Source organism: Sturnira hondurensis, unplaced genomic scaffold, assembly GCF_014824575.4.
Source record: "Sturnira hondurensis isolate 20B ecotype Veracruz unplaced genomic scaffold, ASM1482457v3 Scaffold0012488, whole genome shotgun sequence".
Lineage (NCBI taxonomy): Eukaryota > Metazoa > Chordata > Mammalia > Chiroptera > Phyllostomidae > Sturnira > Sturnira hondurensis.
The window spans coordinates 121259-140315 of NW_028085119.1; the positions used below are offsets into that span (position 1 = coordinate 121259).

General features: G+C 47.0%; 1 protein-coding gene across 4 annotated transcripts in view; it reads right to left on the bottom strand.

Moving 5' to 3' along the window:
- Positions 1–19057, bottom strand: part of FRMD4A (FERM domain containing 4A) — a 283383-nt gene that overhangs the window by 116764 nt on the left and 147562 nt on the right. For all 4 annotated transcript variants that reach the window (XM_037060727.1, XM_037060730.1, XM_037060729.1 and 1 more), the window contains exons 4-5: positions 18751–18843; positions 7951–8035 (exon numbers count right to left, since the gene is read on the bottom strand). In XM_037060727.1, coding sequence (XP_036916622.1) covers positions 7951–8035; positions 18751–18843 — 178 coding nt within the window. The remainder of the gene's footprint in view (positions 1–7950; positions 8036–18750; positions 18844–19057) is intronic.

Sequence of the window (19057 nt, forward strand, 5' to 3'; positions counted from 1 at the left end):
AGAATCTACGAGTTCATTTCGAGAGCTGAACACAAAAGGCCTCTCGGTCCTTACCTTCCCCTCTGTCAAATGAGCACACACGTGACACCTGCCATAGTCACACTAGGAGATAAGGGTGAGGATTCCCTAAGTCTGAGACTAATCTTCGTGTTGGTTCCCTTGTCCTGTGGGACGTGATTCTGGGCTTTGTTTCCTCCTTTTCAGAGGAAATGATGTCATCTGCGCATTAGGAAAGCTCTTTGAAGATCTTAGAGAAAGACCATTCATTTTAATTTTGTCAATAGTAATGGTATTTAGACCTAAGTGGCAAACGTGCCCCAAAGCTGATTACTTGAGCTGCAGTGATAGGCGAGGCTCCCAGGCCAGTGTGGGGGTCTTGGAGGAGAAGGCTGGACAGGACCCCCCGGCATATCTAACACAGGGATTTTAAGATTTTTCTTTTTTTTTTAAATATTTTATTTATTTATCTTTAGAGGGGAAGGGAAGGAGAGAGGAAGAGAAACATCAATGTATGGTTGCTTCTCATGCATCCCCTGCTGGGAACTGGCTCCTGCTGGGAACTGGCCTGCAACCCAGGCATGTGCCCTGACTGGGAATCGAACCGCAGTCGTCTGGTTCGCAGGCCCTTGCTCAATCCACTGAGCTATACCAGCCAGGGCTTAAGATTTTTCCTTTATAACATGATTTCTTTTTATCTCGGTGGGCACATGTAGGCCTCAAACTTGGTCATTTCCCAGGAAATATGTGAATCCTTGCTCTCGGGGAAGAAAAGTAATCAATCAAGAAACATTTACTGAGCATTGACTACGTGACTAGTTCCGTGACCAGTCATGGAAAGTGATCCTAACAATTCACTCGGAAAAACGCTCAGGCTGACTTCCCCTCCGACCCAGACAGGTGCCAGTCTGTCCTTAGGTGGTGACTGTGGGCCCCGTCTCTTTGGTTATTGCTGTTGGACAGGGACATGTTGAGATCAAGCATAACTTAAACTTGACACATAAAGAGTTAACAGTCAATCCCTTCAGGTCTGAACAGGATTACACAGTTCAAACATGAGATTCATAATTGCACACTAATTTGACTAGCCCCTCACTTTACCCAATTTAAGTATCAAATTATTTTAACAAGGAACTGAATGCAGATAGAAGGTCTTTCGGTGTGAGAGCCAATTTTCTTATCTCTCTGTGAAGAATACTGGGGGCTGGATCTTGCTTTCTTTCCCTTGGAACTTTAAGGTCTATAATCCACAGGAATCCTAAAAAGTTGAACAGACGCTGACACTTTATGACCTGGTACCTGTTGTGTATAAGGCCATTGCACACTATTATGGTGACTAACTCTTCACAACAATCTCATTTTGTCAGTGGAGAACTCAGAGCCATGGGATTTGAGTCTGCAGCCTGAAGGTGGGGACAGAGCTGGTGAGATTCCACATCCACCCGACCGCTCTGGTGCAGTGGGACAAGCCCGCGGTCTCCTGGGAGGCCGGCAGATGGGCCCCTCCAGGGGATGTAGGAGGCCATATCCAAAGGGTAGAGAAGCAGGCAGAAAGCTTGGCAGAAGAGCCCTGCCTTCTCCGGCCACTTCCCAGGGAACACACAACACCCCCGGGCACAATTCCCATGGGAGTCTGCCATGGGATCAGACGGGCTTGTAAATGAATGTACCCATCCCTGGTCATAAATCCTGCCATAACTTACATGTCACCTTAGCTGAGTTAAAACACATCAGCATGCTGTTGGAGCATGCAGGGCATCAGTGGCCCCATTCTGCACACTCCCTCCCGCGTCACTTACACTAGACAATTACAACCCTGCTCCCTCTTCACTGGGGTCTGTTTTTCTGCAACTGGAATAGATTAGGACAGTGTTTTCCCGCTCTCTTTATAGAAAATAGGGGGCTGTGAAGCCCAGGGAGAGTGGCAAGCAGGAAGGTGGTATTTGTGTTTGGGGAAAAACAACAAAACAAAACTTCTTTTCTCACTTTTCTGCTGTTGAAGCCAAAGGTTTGTTTCCTGGAGAAAATGGTCAGGAAGCTGCGGTGATGTGGACTGAAAGCCCAAGGGTTAAGAGGGAATCTATACCCCGAATGGAGGCTGTTGCCTGCCCCAGACAGGGAGGGAAGACTCTTCTCCGGAGAGAATGAGGCGCCACAGAGAAAGGACTCCCCAACACTGACACCTGGGGCACCCACCAAAAGAACCAGCTTGGTGTGGACCGCTGCGCAGGGGAGCATCCCGGGGTGCCCACGGGGACTTGGGAGCATCATTTGGGCCCTAAGTGCCTCACTCTTAAACGTGGATGAACAGACCAGGGTCGACGGGTAATTAAGGAAAGCCCCCCACATGAAAGACACAGACTGCAATAAATAGTTTTAAAAAACTAGATAGACAAAAACAGAACATGCAGGATAATTGATATTATCAGAGCAATAAGAGGATATTGGGTTCAAAGACAGTAACAGAATAATACACACACAAAAAGAAACACCAGATGATATAAAAGATGTCTTAGAAATTAAAAACAGAGGTTAAAAAGTCAATAGAGGAGATTAAAGATAATACTGATAAAATCTTCTAGAAGATAGAATAAAAAGACAGAAATGACAAATAGGAGACATGAGGTATCAAAGCAGGGCAACCCCTGATACCCTGAGAGAAATCTTCATTCTGTATTTCCACGTCCAGTCGAACCATTAGTCAGAGATGAAGGTGGAAAATTTTTTCAGCTACGCAAGCACCCAAACATCCTACTTCCCATATGTGCTTTCTCTGGGTTTACTGTAGGATGTTCTCCAGTGAAATGAGGGTGTAAAACAAACCACAGGACAACTCAAGATTCAGTAAACAAAAAAGACTGGATGGGGAAGGGGTGTCACATAATGAGGGCTGTGGACAGCGGGGCGGGGAGGGAGGACTCCAGAAAGGAGGTCCCAAGAAAAACAACAAAAGGTAGCAAGAACAAAACCAACACCAAGGAGGACTGATGAATTACCTGATGCCTTTGGAAATTTACATTTGTATGCATTTAGGAATCTGTAGGAGCCTCTGGGGGAAAAATGATGGGTACATAGAAGCTAAACAAGTAAGAGCAAGGCAATGATTACCTAGGAAAACATCTGGTTATCTAAAGAAAAGAATCACCACCACAGGGTGCTACCTGGATTAGTTATAATAATGTAATGCTGATGGCGGTGGCTTCCACCCAGCACTGGGAAAGCGTACCAATCTAAACAGGAACTCAATAAACCTGAAATGGACAAATCGAGGACTAACACCCTGCACCAATTATTTAGAAAAAAAGAGGCAAGTACCAGAAGAAACAGCCAAAATTGTTGAAAGTGGTAGGACTGGGGGTAGGGTTCTTTTTCATAATTAGGCTCTCAGAACCATTTGGCTCTCTCTCTATAAATTATATGTATAGATACACATATTTATATTTATATTTATTTGTATTCATATTGATTTGAGAGAGGAAGGGGAGGCAGAAGGAGAAAGAAAGAGAAACATCGCTTTGTTGTTCCACTTATTTATGCATTCACTGGTTCCTTTTTATATGTGTCCTGACCAGAGACTGAACCCATAAACCGTGGCCTATCGGGAGGACGCTCTACCCCACTGAGCAGCCCAGCCAGGGCAGAACCATCCTGCTTTTAAATGTCACCACAGATTGTGTGTGCCACAAGCCAATGAGCCACTCTGGCTCCTAGAGACCCTAGAGTGATGTGCAGTGTCCTATCCTCTCAGCCCTGCTCAGCCCCAGCAGACTAATGCCTAGGGCCGCTTTTACGGAGTCAATCCATCTCATATTCGGTCTTCCTCTTTTCCCTCGGCCTTCTGTTTTCCCCAGCACTCTTGTTTGTCATATTACTTTGATAAACAATAAATATTTATGCTTTCAAAAGTGAATGAAGAAGCAGGAATAAGCAGCTTATTTTATCTGAACAGCTTGGATTCCATTATACCACAGGAACCATGCCCAAAGAAACAGGAAGGGAGCGGATATTAAATCTGTGCTGTGTCAACTGAAGCGGCCAGTATCAGGACCATCTACAGGTCCGAGTCTGGCACCGCCCTCCCACCTGCCTGAGGGCAGAGTGAGTGACACAAAGAAGATCAGAGCCAAGATCAACACCTGGGGCCTGAACCCCGTTCCGAGGCTCTATCTCAGCACCTCGCTGACTGCTGCCATGCTTTACCACACTTGGTTTTCTTGAGAAGGTTGTGGGTATGGTTTTTAAATATTCTTGAAAACCAAAGAGGAACATTAAGCTTGGAATCCTCACAGGCACCTACATTTACTAAGAGGTGGAGCTGGGAAAGGAACCCAACTCCTTGAGATACCTAAGAAATAAATAAACCCTCATCCCAAGCACTGGGNGCTTATTTTATCTGAACAGCTTGGATTCCATTATACCGCAGGAACCATGCCCGAAGAAACAGGAAGGGAGCGGATATTAAATCTGTGCTGTGTCAACTGAAGCGGCCAGTATCAGGACCATCTACAGGTCCGAGTCTGGCACCGCCCTCCCACCTACCTGAGGGCAGAGTGAGTGACACAAAGATCAGAGCCAAGATCAACACCTGGGGCCTGAACCCCGTTCCGAGGCTCTATCTCAGCACCTCGCTGACTGCTGCCATGCTTTACCACGCTTGGTTTTCTTGAGAAGGTTGTGGGTATGGTTTTTAAATATTCTTGAAAACCAAAGAGGAACATTAAGCTTGGAATCCTCACAGGCACCTACATTTACTAAGAGGTGGAGCTGGGAAAGGAACCCAAGTCCTTGAGATACCTAAGAAATAAATAAACCTTCATCCCAAGCACTGGGCCGTTAACGTCTTTGCATGTTTACGACTGTGCACAATGGGTCACACCAGGTTCCTTGTCTTTGAGTAAGTCCCTCACCCTCGCTGACATCGGTTTCCTCCCTCTGGAAAGTTCTAGTGCCCTGCTCAGCCCCACTCAAGTGGCTCAAATAAGCTGTGGGCACTTTTTAAAAATTAAATTGTCGGTGTCTATTTACGCAAATTAAATATTATTTTTGATGACAGGAAGGGAAACAGGTGGTCTGTGATGCTTTTTGGTGTCCAAATAAACTGTCGATGGCCATCCATGGGTCACTGGCCCCACCAAGCTCTAACACAGCCCCGGAGACGAGGCAGCAGGGCTTCTGGGCGGACACACCGCCCATGTCGGCAGGCGGGGCTGCTGCTGTGGGCAATGTGAGCGGGAACGACTGCATCACCACCTTCACCTGGTTCTAAAATTTTATTGATCCTTCTTTTTTTTTATTTCCCATGAATCCCAGAGTCCTCAGAAGTGCTGTATTCCTCAGCTCCCACTTGGCATTTGTAACTAGACTGAATTGAACTGAGCAGCCCTGAGAGAGGGAGAGAGAGAAACTGTCTCTCCCTCTGTACAAGCCCGACTTGGGGACATCAGATATTTATTGCCCGCATCTGCCACCTGGTGGACAGTGCTCACTTTTTATTCCTGAACGTTTTCAAAGTGCTCTCACATTCATTAAGGAAAAACCAACATACTCACATCTGTGAGGTACGTAAGGTTGGTATTATTATTTCTACGTTCTAATGAGAAAACAAGGGCTTGGAGAGAGGAAGGAATCTGCAAGTTCCTGGAACTACATTTCATGACTTTTCCCTCCATTCAGCAAAAACCTGAAGTGCTAGTCTTGAGTGTTCTGGGTTTGAGCCCAGTTTAAGCCCTGGCTCAGCAACCATCACCAAGTGAGGTCCTTTCACAGAACTGAATTTGATCACTACCAGGCCCTCATTATTTTGAATTTTGCATTTGGTGGAACTATTTCGTGCAATGAATGTGCTGAAGCACTTCCAGAAGGAAAAGTGATGGCTGATACCACATTTCAACCTGTGTGTGTTAATGGTTATTATGGTTGTTGAAATTGCCCAAAACTGGGTTTCACTAAATATGAAATATAGGTAGTAGGTTCTCCTCAGACTCCTTCCACTACAGCCATTGACCATTTTATAGCATGTGCACTTGGCTCTGAAGTTCTCTGGCTGCAGGGACATTTTCCACTCTAAGGACAGGATGCCCTCCAGGGCGCAGGGTGACCAGCTCAGTTGGGACGGACACTGCCATTCACTAGGTACGTGACCTCGGGCGAACTGTATAACCTCCCTGTGCCTCGTCTTCCCCACGGGAAAACAGGGACAAAAAGTACAATAGTATTCCTCTGTGAGGTACTGAAAACATTCAGACCCACGACACCCAGCCTGCCAGCCTGCAGCAGTAGGGCCTGAACAGGCGTTGTGCCATGGCGTGCGTGCTAACGGCCGCATCAGTGAGGCCGGGGCACGTGCTGGGGGCCAGCAGAAGGGGCACTACTTTACATACATTCTCCTGGTCACGGCTGTCAGCCCAGGTGGTGTTCTGCAAGTCCCCCTCCCCAGGGAGGGGGTGTGTGCTGGACACGCTGTGAGCATTTGAGTCACCCAATGAAAGGAAACACTACAAGAATGTGGGGGAATCAGATGCAGTGCAAGGGACTGCCCCACCCAATTGACAACTGTCCCTTGAATAGACATTTTCCTAAAGAACATGTGTAAATGACCAATGAGCATGTGAAAAGATGTTCAATATCATTAATCTTCAGGGAAATGCAAAGGAAAATCACAATGAGGTACCACCTCACACCATCAGGATGACCACAACAAAGAAACAGAAGCTAAGTGTCGGTGGGGATGCGGAGAAACAGGAACCTTCATGCACTGTTGGTGGGAATGTAAATCAGTGTGGTCACTACAGAAAGCAGTATGGCAGCTCCTCAGATTAAACACGGAATGATCACATGATCCAGCAATACCACTTCTGGATATGAACCAAAAAAATTGAAAGGAGAGACTTGTACAGATACTTATAAATCCATGTTCATAGCAACACTATTCACAATAGCCAAAAGGTGGAAGCAACCATTGATGAATGTCCACGGAGGAAGTGTCCACTGATGAATGGATGGATAAACAGGATGGAGCATATCCAAGTAATTAAATATTATTCAGCTTTAAAAAGGAGGGAATTTCCATTCTGACACATGCTGCAACATGTATTAACCTTGAGGACATACTACTAAGTGAAATCAGCCAGTCACAAAAGAACAAATACAGGGAGGGGTAAAAGTAGGTTTACAGTGGTGAGTATGTGAAACACAGAGTTTATCTTTGTATTATTGGTTATCAATTATTACATTATTTTCCATATGAACAGTGGTAAATCTCCCTTTGCCCCACCCGGTACTGTGTGACTCCACTTACATGAGGTGTCTACAGTAGTGAAATTCACAGGGACAGAAGGCAGAATGGCGGCTGCCAAGGGTGGGAGACAGGAGGAATGAGCTAGTGTTTAATGGGTACGGAGTTTCAGTTTTGTAAGAGGAAAAGAACTCTGAAGGAAGATGGTAATGATGTCAATGTACTCGGCACCACAGAACTATTTGTCAATGGTTATTAGAATAAATTTTATATCTTAGCATAATTAAAAAAAATGTGTCCTGCCCGAAGTCCAACAGCATCTCTTTGAGAGATACCGCTAGAACATCTAAAAATGGTGAAATATAGATGCGTTTGGTTATGAGAAATTCATTCATACTAGTGAGACCTAAGTTGACTAGTGCATTTGTCATACTCACCTAGGTTTCCTCTTTGCCTCAGCTGTCGAGTTAAGGAGACCCCTAAGACCATGCTAAGGGACACCTCAAGGAGCTGAGACACAGTGATGGGACCAGAGGGAGTCGCCTTATGAAACTGGTAGCTCTAGTTTCATGGGTTCTCATTTACTCACAGTAGTTTATGTATAAGTTACTCCTACTAATCAATAAAGCACATGAGAGGTGGCAACTTGGGGTGTCCAGCTTCAAATGGTACTTTCAGATTTCAGTGGGGAACTTGGAACAGGAAGAGAACGTCCTTACCTTGTAGATACAGGACTTGGCATTCAGAAAGAAGAGCTCAATGGTGGCGTTATCCTTTAGGTACGAAATGCTTTCTATGTAGAACCTGGAAGGGAAAAACTGCCACTGAATCAACGAAGCACTGGCCAAGCGGATAATCAACCACCCTTTGAGCTACAGGATTTGACATGAGGACTTGCCCTCCCTGCCCTAAATGAACAAAAGAAAACGGCGTCATCTGTTATTTTCACATGACTCCTTTTTGAGAGAAAACAGTGGTTTGGGGGTCCATTTATAGCAGATTAAGACCATCAGGCTTCAGAGCCCTTAGTGTGGCAAAGAACCGGGCCTGCCATCAACTTCTCAGAGTGGACTTAAACTTAACCATCTACTTTCTTTCCCCTCGCCTGCTTTCCCTTTTCCTTTTCTTTTTATAATGCTATTTGTTTCCAATACATCATATTTTTACCATAATCATTGTTGAGCTGGATTTTCAAAAGGTAATTTCTTCTGCTTAATCAAATGGGGGGGGTGCATATTTCTCTTAGAAATGGTTATGAACACTCTTCCCAAAGGTGGTGATGCATGGTTTCATTTCTGCACATCCAGAGGACCAGGAAAGCATAACACTGAAATATTAATGCATATTAAGCCAAATGAGAATTTAATTTTTACCCAGACGGAGCTTATCAATTTTTTCAAGATGAAACATGCTGAAATGATCTAAGTTTACATTAAATGAGCCTTTACACATCCACCGTGGCACTTATTAAATCTTGAATTAGTTAAGGTGCTTGCACTTGTCTAAGGATCAGCTGCACCAGGGAGGAGGAGCTGTGATGAGAGAGGGAGAAGATGACTGAAATGGGGAGCCCTGGAGGGGAGGAGGGCTCTGGGCGGCCGGACAACTCTTGGAGGGCACTGGATACCTGCCTCGTGGAAACTGGGGACAGCAAGAGGGTGCTGAGTGTGGAAAGAGAAGAAACAAGCGGTGTGATGTTCTAGAACAGCATTATGAGGGATGGAGAGAGTCCCGGGGAGGAATTCAAGAGGCCAGTGATCTGGTCCCAGCTCCCTGAGATTTAGGGCAGGTCCACAGTCTCTCTGGGCTTGTTTCCCAGATGGTAAGAGAAGACAGCAGGACTCACTCAGTGGCTTTACATCCGAGAAGTCTACTGCTTTCAAGTACTGGAAACTAATTCCGATTAAAACAACAATAACAACAGCAAAAACAACAAACCAACATTGTATAAGGCAAATAAAATATGTCCATATGCTAGGTCAAGTCTACGGCCCATGAGTTAGCAACCTTTTGTCTACAGACGAAGTAAATAATGTATCCTGTCATTTTCCAAATGTGTGCAGAGGCTGTTGGGACTAATACAAATTCATTGAAATTTGTGAATGAATCCAGAGTAACTTCTAGTGTTGGCAGATACTTTCAATCAACAGATATCAGTGCAACTACCACCATGTGTCTACAGAATTTTTGGAAATTATAATATGGCCTTCATTATTGCAAAGCCTGGGAATGAGAAGGCTGGTTGATCTCTACAACACCCCTTCCCCCACAAAAATAAAACAACCAAACCAATACATGAAAACATCTGCCCCCTGGAGCAAAGACTGTAGGACAGAGGCCTCCACACAGCACCTGCAGTGGTCTTGAGGACTGGCAAAGTCGCATATAACTTTCAGTTCTCTAACAACGGCGACTTGCAATGCAGTAGCAAATTCTACATCTCAAAGCAAGGTAACTGAAATTTAATTTAATGAAAATGGACATCCACTGTAAAGGGCTTCTGGAGAGGGGTAGTCAGACTAGCAAAATGAAAAAGAAAAGAAGGAAGAAAAAGAGGAAAGAAGGGAGGCAAGGTGTGAGGGAGGAGGAGTCTCAGGTAAGTAACAGGAAAAGAGGAAAGGGGAGGGAAGAGAAGAGGAGGGGCGGAGGGGAGGGGAGAAGCCAGAGCCTTGGATCCTGCTCTAGGTGGTTCAGAAGATCAGCAGGACAAGTCTCAGGTGTGGTTTATTACACCCGAAGCCTGCTGTGTGTGTTTAAGCTATTCCTCTTACTGCCCCTAAACAACCCTCCACACCCCAACTCACTTCTGCTTTCTCCAGCCCTTGGTCAGGACCACCACACATTTTATCTGATTGCACTGACTCCCCCTCAGAAGAGCCCCTCCTGGCCACCAGGACACACCTGCCTGTTGTGTTGTCTCGTGGTCCTGTAATTGCTCTCTGGGATGTCTTCTTACCAGGCTGCCGCTGCTGCCCCCATGTGGTGAGGCATCTCCAGTGCCACTGCACTGCCTGACAGGAGCGTAAGCTTACTAAGTGCCTGAGACTGAAAGTCTGATTCTCAACTGCTCGCTCACCATTGGTGGAGCTTCTCACGGAACAGTGACGTGGGCAATGAAGGCGATGCAGGAGGGAGAACTACAGATGTTGGAGAATTCTAGGTTAGGGAGTTTTACATTCCACCTCCAGCCCCTGCCCCTGCCCCACCCCTCCCCTCACAGTTAACAGGGAAAGTTGTTCAAACAGCGCTGCTGCTTGCCCTGACCCCTAACGCCAGAACAACAGCAGAGGCTTCTTGGGCAATAATAATTTTGAGTCTAAACCTGTGGGGCCTAAAGTAACTTTATTTTCAGGGTAATGCCTTAGGGCCTTATTGTATGTTTCGTAATTCTCAAGAATTAAACAGTGAAGACACCCTGTCTCTCCAGCCCCTGTTTTCTCAACAGTATATTAAGGAAACATAACAATCTCACTTTCAACTCTGTATTGATGGAAAACTGAAATGAAATGGCAAAGTCTACTTTCTGTGTGTGACAACTTTCATTTCCACTGAGGTCTGGCTGCCCCAGAGGCAGGAATATAGAGGAAGTAACAAGCATATTCGCAGATAAAAAAAAAAAAAACATCGCCTCCTCTTGACAGAAACTGTAAAGCGGTTTCCTGTTAACCTTTATCACGAAGCAGCAGCCTGGAGAACCCTGTGAGTTCCAGGCTTGTCATGTTATTATGCTGTAACTTGGACAGTTAACTCATCCTGAGGTTGCCATCTGTGCTAGGGAGCTGGTGAGTCAAAACCGCCCAGAGAAAAACAGACTGCGGACACCTCCGTCCATGTACCGAGGCCCAGCGTGCCGGGCAGCAGCAACTTCTGGGGAAATGGGAAATGGTGGTGGTTCTGGTTCACAGAGGAGCTTTTTAATTTCCTTCTTTTTCTTATAAACAGTTCTCCTATAAACAGTTCTGGGTTTTTTTTCCTTTGTTTTTAAATTTTCCTGAGCACTTTGTCAACGGTCCTCCTTTTTGGCAGTAGGTGGCGATGGTGCATTTCTTTAACTACCAGTGTGTGGCTTCCTCAAACACCAGTTCACAAAGAAAATTCCAGGTCTCTGAGTAAACCTAAGAACACGATTTGTAGATTCAGAGTGTCTGAACGGACAGTTCCAAGTTTGGTTCTGTATTAGCCATGGGTTAATAAGACATCTGGGGCCTCCCAGCATCAGCCAATGCCTACAGATAGTAAAGGACTCACCTGTGAGCATGACTTTCCTATGCAGACCAACCAGTCCGGAGCCCACGCACCCTCCTGGCCTCCTCTGCTGGTCTCTCACACTCGGGCCACCACCCACCTACCCTAACTGCTCCAAAGCCAGGCCGGCCCCTCTGCCCCAAGGTCCTCGGGAATTATTCAAAGTAGCCACTGATTCCTTTCCTTCCCATTCCTTCCACAGAAAGAATACAGGCAGGCTCTTGGCCACAGTTCCCTGTCCCTCCTGTCCCTCTGCTTCCTGACAGAGCCTGGTGGGCCCCTCCTCTTGGGAACTACGAGTAGCCAACTGTCTTCACTGGCAGCTGTCTCCTGATCTATTGGCCTCACCGTGCCTGAATCACAACAAAACCTACACTTTTAACAGGTTCTTCAGCAGACTTCGCAGCCCTGAGTCTCAGGGATTCCTTTTTGAGGCAAAGGGAACAGTGTTCCAGGCCAAGGGCGCACCTGGTCAAGAGTGTTCTTTGGGCCCCATGAACAATGTCACACAACACCGGGCCCAGGTGTTCCCAACCCAAGCATGTTTTATCACACTGTCTGAAGTGGGAATCAATTTGTGCTATGTCATGTACTTGCACACATCAAACACTCAAGAGACCCTGACGCCTGTAACCTGTGGAAGCCTCAGGCTGTGGTGGACTGCAGACCGTCCAGCCAAATGATGCCAGCCAGGCTCCCTCCTCGGCCCCTCATTCCTCTTCCCTCTCACATCCACCCCTTGGCACTTGGGAATCACTGACTATTTACAGCGAGTGTTAATTAAATGGCCCAGTGATTTCATTTTGTAATAAACAGAAATGTCACATTCAGAATGCTGGCTTTTGGTCGCAAAAAGGAGGGATCCTAACGAGAAGGATAATTGAGACTGCTGTGAGTGTCCGTGGCCAAACCTCTCTGATGACCAGCTTTACCAGAACTGCAGTGTTAACTGGCACGCCGAGGTGAGGTCTAGCAAGCTCTGTTAGCAGCTGCCTCCCTTTAGACCCACGCCATCGCTGTCCCCATGAGGGGCAGAAAATAGCACTGGGGTCTCCCCCCGTGAAGAAAGACAGACACCAGCAGTCAGGTCACGAACTGGCCGTGTATCCCCTCCCCCTGAATTAAAGCACCCTCCTTCCCTTCCTCTATTGCCTACTTCAGTTTATTATTGTGAAAGTCTACATTTGAGGAGACGGATCTCATTTCTGTTTAATTTCCTACAAACAGTGCAGGTGACCAGAGGGCCACAGACACTGGGGGGAGAATTAAAGGAACCGCCCAGACACGAAGGAAGCATTCTGAGCACAAACTTGTGTCTCTACAAAGAGACACAGACTTCCTTAGGTGAGTTGGTCAACATTCCTTGTACTTTTTTTTCTTGACCTATTTCTCAAGTCTGCCTGGCGAACACTCTCAGAGGGTCACTGTTCTCCAGTGTGGGGAGCTTGCCACACAGCACTAGCAAAAGCCTTTTGTCACTAGTAAGGTGTGTGAGAGGTAAGGAGGTGGGGAAGACAGTGCCAGGTGGGCACAAAGAAGTCTCATCACAGTAGACATGCCAAGGACATCCTCAGTGCGATAATGGGAGTCCAGGGAAATTGTGAGCAGGGGAGCAGGTGAAACTTCTGATAAGATGCTCCGTGGTAATGTATGGGAGAGACGGCAAGGGGCCAAGACAGGAAGCAGAGATGAGCATAGAGATTTCAGGACCACGCGTCTGTAAAGGCCCTAATTAGAGCCAACAGGGTGTGCACGGAGGGGAAGATGGGGATGTAACAGCTAGTTTAGATGCAGACATCATAGGAATTCATGACTGAGGGTAGAGAAGGTGCAGGTAGGAGGGAGCAGGTGACATCAAAGTTGACACCCAAGTTTCTGGCGTGGAAGGCTGGATGGGTGCTGGTGCCAATGACAGAGACAAGGAGGTACCACAGAAAGAAGAATAAGTTTGGGGGCAGAAAACTGACATCAGCTGATTCAGGCAGAAGAGGGCAGAGAAGTCCCTGTGGAACTTGGGGCTTAGAGACCTCCACTGACCACCGGGGTCATGGGACCGGAAGCTGGTCTGTCCCAAAGTGTGGGCTCTGCGGGATGAGCGGAGGGGGGCAGCATGTGCAGACCCATCTTCTGAACCTTTGCTATGAACTAAAGAGGAAGCAAAAGGTAGCAGCTGGAGGAGGATGCAAGCTGGGAGAGTTATTCTTTCTGTTCAGGTGGGAGTCAGGTGGCCGTGTTGGGGAGGGATCTGTGGAGAAGCTGCTGCTTCAGACAGAGAACAGGAGAGAGGAGGCGGAGCGGGCAAGCTCCAGGAGGTGGAAGAAGGGGCTGGAACCGGAGGATACATGAACCTGCCAGGCTTGGATGACAGGGCAGTGGTCATGCTTCCTCTTGCCGAGTGTGCACACACAGTGGGTGGGTGAGAAGGCCACAAAATGAAGCAGATGCAGTTAAGTGTGTGGGTAAAGACATGGAAGGCTGATGAAGCTCACTTCTGTTAGCTTTCATCTTCTCTTCAAAAATCATGTTACCTTCTTGGAGTGGAGCAAAGGGAGTGAGGTCAGGTTGGGAGCCTGTGGCTAAAGGAAAGGAAAGGAAAGCTGCTGTGGGCATGCAGAGGCCCTGAGAGGCACCCAGTGGATAATCTCTGTGACATGGTCACAGTCAGCCACGCTCCAACGTGCAGCTGAGTGACTCCCCTCCCCACCCTGCCACCACATGCAGCAGCTCAGGGGCAGAAATAAAAGGAGTGTGTGATGGACTGGTCCAGCCCTACCAGGGTGTGTGTGTGTGTGCACATGTGCGCACATGTATGTGTGTGCACCGAGCACCTCCCCACCGAGGGGAGGCAGGGTCCACAGTAAGGGAGGCGCTGCACAGAAGGGTTGGGACTGAATTGGCAAAGAGATGACAACAAGCACAGCCACTCAGATCTTAGAAGTTGGGGAAAAAGCATAAATACCCCTCCTTCACTTGATGAGGAGTTTCCAACAGGCCGCCAAGCTCTGTGACTCTGGCTTTGCCCCTCAGGGGTGCTCTGCCAATGGTGCCTGAGTTGGCCGTGCTAAACAGGAAGGCCAGGCCTGGGAGGGCTGCTCTCCACGCACCTCTCACCTGGCGCTGGGTGCATCTGTCCCCAACATCATCTCTGCAGACGGATGCTGGTTTTTCAGACAGGGCCAAGTGTGGAATGCAAAATGAGCCAAGGTCATGCATCTTGACTTGGGTGCCTCTGGCCCTCCTGCAAAGGGAGTGGCCGTGGCAGTCTCTAATAAACAACTGGCGTGTTGCTTTTTGCTTACAAGGCAGGCAGCATGGAGAACAGGGCAGGACCCGAGGTTTGGAGCCGGCTCTGACTGAACAGAAGCCATAGCCTACTAGTCATGCTGGGGGAGAATTTACCTGACACTCTTGGGCACCCATCTCCTATCTTTCATTAGGAACAATAAATAATTCCTGCTTCAAGGGTTGTTGTCAAGATTAATAATCATCCTGAGTAACAGGTAGCTCCCTTCTCTCTGTTTCCTTTTAGGTGATTAGTGAGACCCAGACAGCACTGTGATCATCCCTGGTGATCTGACAGGTGAGTTGCAGGAGCAGATCCCTTTTAGACTATATTTTGGGTCAATGGAGATAGGTTCTTAGTCCTCCATCCTGTCATTTTGAGAATGTCCTTAATGCCACATAGCTTGAGGCCCTCTGTGGGAGATATGCTCACTAAAAAGACATACTCTGGCTTCAAGGTTGAAGCAGAGTTCTCTGAGTTCAAATTCATGTGACTCAATATACTCGGGTCCTACTTTTCCTATTCTGTTCAAAGGTGGTGGTAATTCTGCCTTCCCTCTCACGGGTGTTGTGTTCTGAGTGTGCTTTACAGAGGAAGACTATAAAAAATGACAAATCATCCTGGGATGGCAGCCCAAACTCAGATCCTCAGTGACATGGGGTTAATACTGCCACTCGATGAATTCCTAAAACTTGGCTTTAAAGTGCCTGATGTTTTCCACAGTCTCTCTTCTCAGGTGGTTTTATTCCACTTTCTCACAAAGGCTGACTGTACGTATATTAGACAGGTGTTTAAACACAAGCTGAAAGGCTACGAGGGACTGGAGAGTCGGGCTGCCTCCAGGTACGCAAGTGAGACAGATGCTCCTGTCAGAAAGGTCAGTGTCCCCGCACAGGGAACATGCTCAGCTGGACGGAAACCCTTGTCTGGACACCAGCATATTCCAGATCTGGGTCTTTTAGGAAGACAATATACCATGCCACTCCTCTGGGGAAGAGGGCCTTGGGCATTCCTAGAGAGGTACCAAGTTATAAGTTGGGATTTCTTCCCAGGTTGAACACCAAGGTAAAAATGCAGAATTCACCCCCATGAGAGAAACTGCTTCCTCTTGGAAGGAACAAGCTAGCAGTGTTTCATTCCCACACTGCTCAGTCAGCTGGAAGGTGGGGACCCAGGGTCCTGCGTTTCTGAGAGCCAGGGTCCTCTGTGGCCAGTGACACCCACACTAGGAGGCCGTTGCAATAGAGCATGTGACAGAAGATAAGGAGAGGGCAGGGCAGCCAGAGGTTTGGGAAGAAACTGCCGAAAACTAATGCACGTAAAAATGTGAGGAAGAAGAAAGTTTCAAGACCAAAAGCCTAGATGACTGAGTGGATAATGATGTCACAGACTTGAAGGGACCACAAAAGATTTGGGGATGCAGGAATGGGAGAAAAGAACGAATCTGGCTTTGGACCTGCTGTGTTTGAATTTCTCAGACGGCCAAGAGGTAACTGGAAATGGGAGCGTGAGACTCTCCAGAAAGATCTGCTTTTCGATGAGCTGGAGGAGGAGCTTGGCCTGTGGTCAGACTGTTAAAAGTCTCCCTAAATGTGCATTTGGAGAGTTTTTGCTAAGATGCCCATGAGCTGTGCTGTGAGATGCCTGTTGTGGCCAAGTAGGAAAATGAGAGGCAGTGGCAGAAGTAGCGTGGGGTCTCCATTCACCCAGTCCAGGTTCTCTGTGTGGCCATCACCGGTTCTGCCTCTGCAGCTTCCTCGGTGTGTCTGGTTCCACAGGCAGAAGTCAGTGTGGAGGGATTCGGAACCATCTGCATGTTCTCAGGGACAGACCCTCCATCTGGCCACCTCATGGTGCCCCAGGCTTTCCTCTAGCAGGGGTGTCCAACCTGTGGCCAAGGATGGTTATCTACGCAGCCAACACAAAACTGTGAATTTACTTAAGACATTGTGAGATTTGTTTGGTGATTACATGTCATAATCATTTAATATGATTAAATATGTATTTAATATGTATTAAATACATATTAATACATATAATATGCATTTAACATGTAGCCCAAGACAATTCTACTTCTTCCAGTATGACCAGAGACAGCAAAAGTGTGGACACCCCTGCCTAAGGCATCACAGACACCTGGAAAAAAAACACCCTGACATACAAGCAGCCCAGTATTTTCTCTTCTTCATTAAGGATGTTGAAAAGCCCCAGGAAGGAGGAAACAGCCTAATGTACATATGGCAAATGTGCTCAGTCACCTTCCATTACAGGTTACTCTTTGCTTCATAACATTACTTTTCCATTTATCTGAGAAAACGCAGACACCATTCAAAAGAACAGGACATTGACATCATGCCCAACAGTAATAAAATTGGCTAAGATCAGCTCTGATATGTTCACAGCTGTTAAACAAATAAAAAAGGCATTAGCCCTGGCTGAGTGGCTCAGTGGGTTGGAACGCCATCCCATACACCAAAAGGCTGTGGGTTGGATTCTGCCAGGGCACACACCTGGGTTGCAGATTCTATTCCTGTTGGAGCGAATTTGGGAGGCAGCTGATGGATGTTTCTGTCTCTCCCTCTCTCTTCCCACCTCTCTCTACGCCCCCTCCCCATCCTCTCTAAGATCAATAAACATATCCTCCCGTGAGGATTAAAAATATTTTTAAGTCATTAAATGCAAGTTTAAGTTTACCCCACCAGCTGTGTAAAGATACACACTTCTGCCTGTTAAATGGGGCCTTTACCCCTACTTTTGGCCACTTCTAATGCCTCCCAAGGTATCAGGATGGCTATGTCCAAATCTGCATTCCTGGCCATGCTCTTTAACAGCTGAATTGTAGTAAAATTACAGTAAGCCAATATCCAGCTCTTGCACTTCTGTTCACACATTTTAAAAGAGGCGGGTCCATCTACTGTGTGGAAGGGCCAGTGTCCACTGGCAGACCGAGGCACTCAGGCCAAACGTCTCTGCAATTGTGTTTCAGTGAAGGTTCTGGACAGAAACCTGATAAAGCCAAAGGGTTCTGGCTCCCCCGACTGGGGCTCAGACTCCAGTTTCACTTTGATTTTTGCTTTCCCCCAGAACCTACGACATGATGCCCTCTGGCTTCACACAACCTTCTGCAAACCCATGTGGTAAGTCTGGTCAACTTCCTAAGACTGTTGCAAATATTAACTGCAAGAAGTGAGCCTAGTTCTCTGCAGTCACAAAATAGAACTTACAATAGGTTAGTGAATAGGAAACTGTTTCTGATATTATATTGTGCCATATCGTGTTCTATGTTCCATTCGCAGAGAGCGCATTGACCTGTGGTTTACTGCTGGGGTTCAACTCCTCCTTTTGGGGAGAAAGTGGTAAGTTTCAAGAGGCCCAGAGGCACTTGTGATGAAGAAAAGAATATACAAGCTTCTGTTATGTAGCTTCAAACAGCCACCAAAACAGAACCCAGAGTTTATGTTATTGTAAGAGACTCAGTTTAGTTTGACATTTATGCCCCCCACAAAAAGTGAAAAAAAAAAGCCCTGGCTGGTGTGGCTCAGTGGACTAAGCGCTGGCCTGCGAACTAAAGGGTTGCTGGTTCCATTCCCAGTCAGGGCACACGCCTGGGTTGCGGGTCAGGCCCCATGTAGGGGTGCTCAAAAGATGACCACACATGGATGTTTCTCCCCCTCTCTTTCTCCCTCCCTTCTCCTCTAAAAATAAATAAATGAAACCTTTTAAAAAGTTTAAAAAAAATCTTGTTTTTGTATTCCACACAAGCATCCCCTGCCAGAGCACAAACATGTGTCTGTGCACACACACATTGACATGCCTCACACACTCACGCTCTCGGTTTGTATCGCTGAAGTGTAGCTGTGGCATGATCTCTGATTCTGGTAATGAACTGAGACAAACTCGATTTTCCTTGTTTCCAGTCACTACACCCTCCCAGACTTCTCTGACAATGGAAAAAGGACAAAACAGAAGAGTGGACACCAGGCGTACATACCTGACACAGAAGTATAAAACCACTGGTCCCGACTTTTTGGGAAAGTCGTGTTCCAACACTCTTCGATCGAGCTGAAGCCAGTTTAAGTGTCCCCTGAGGAAAATGGAGACAAATTGATTAGGACTTCAAACTTAGCAGAAGTTCCTTGTGACAAAGGTGTGTGTTTGGCAGGACGGGCTGGATCCCAGTTAAGTGTGCACCTTTGCCCACTACTATGTTTTCAGGATTGGAAGAACCCAGAGGGGTGTCTAGGGAAGACTGCGTGAGCAGGAGGCACTGTGTGACATGAGGGAGGACAGTGACACTC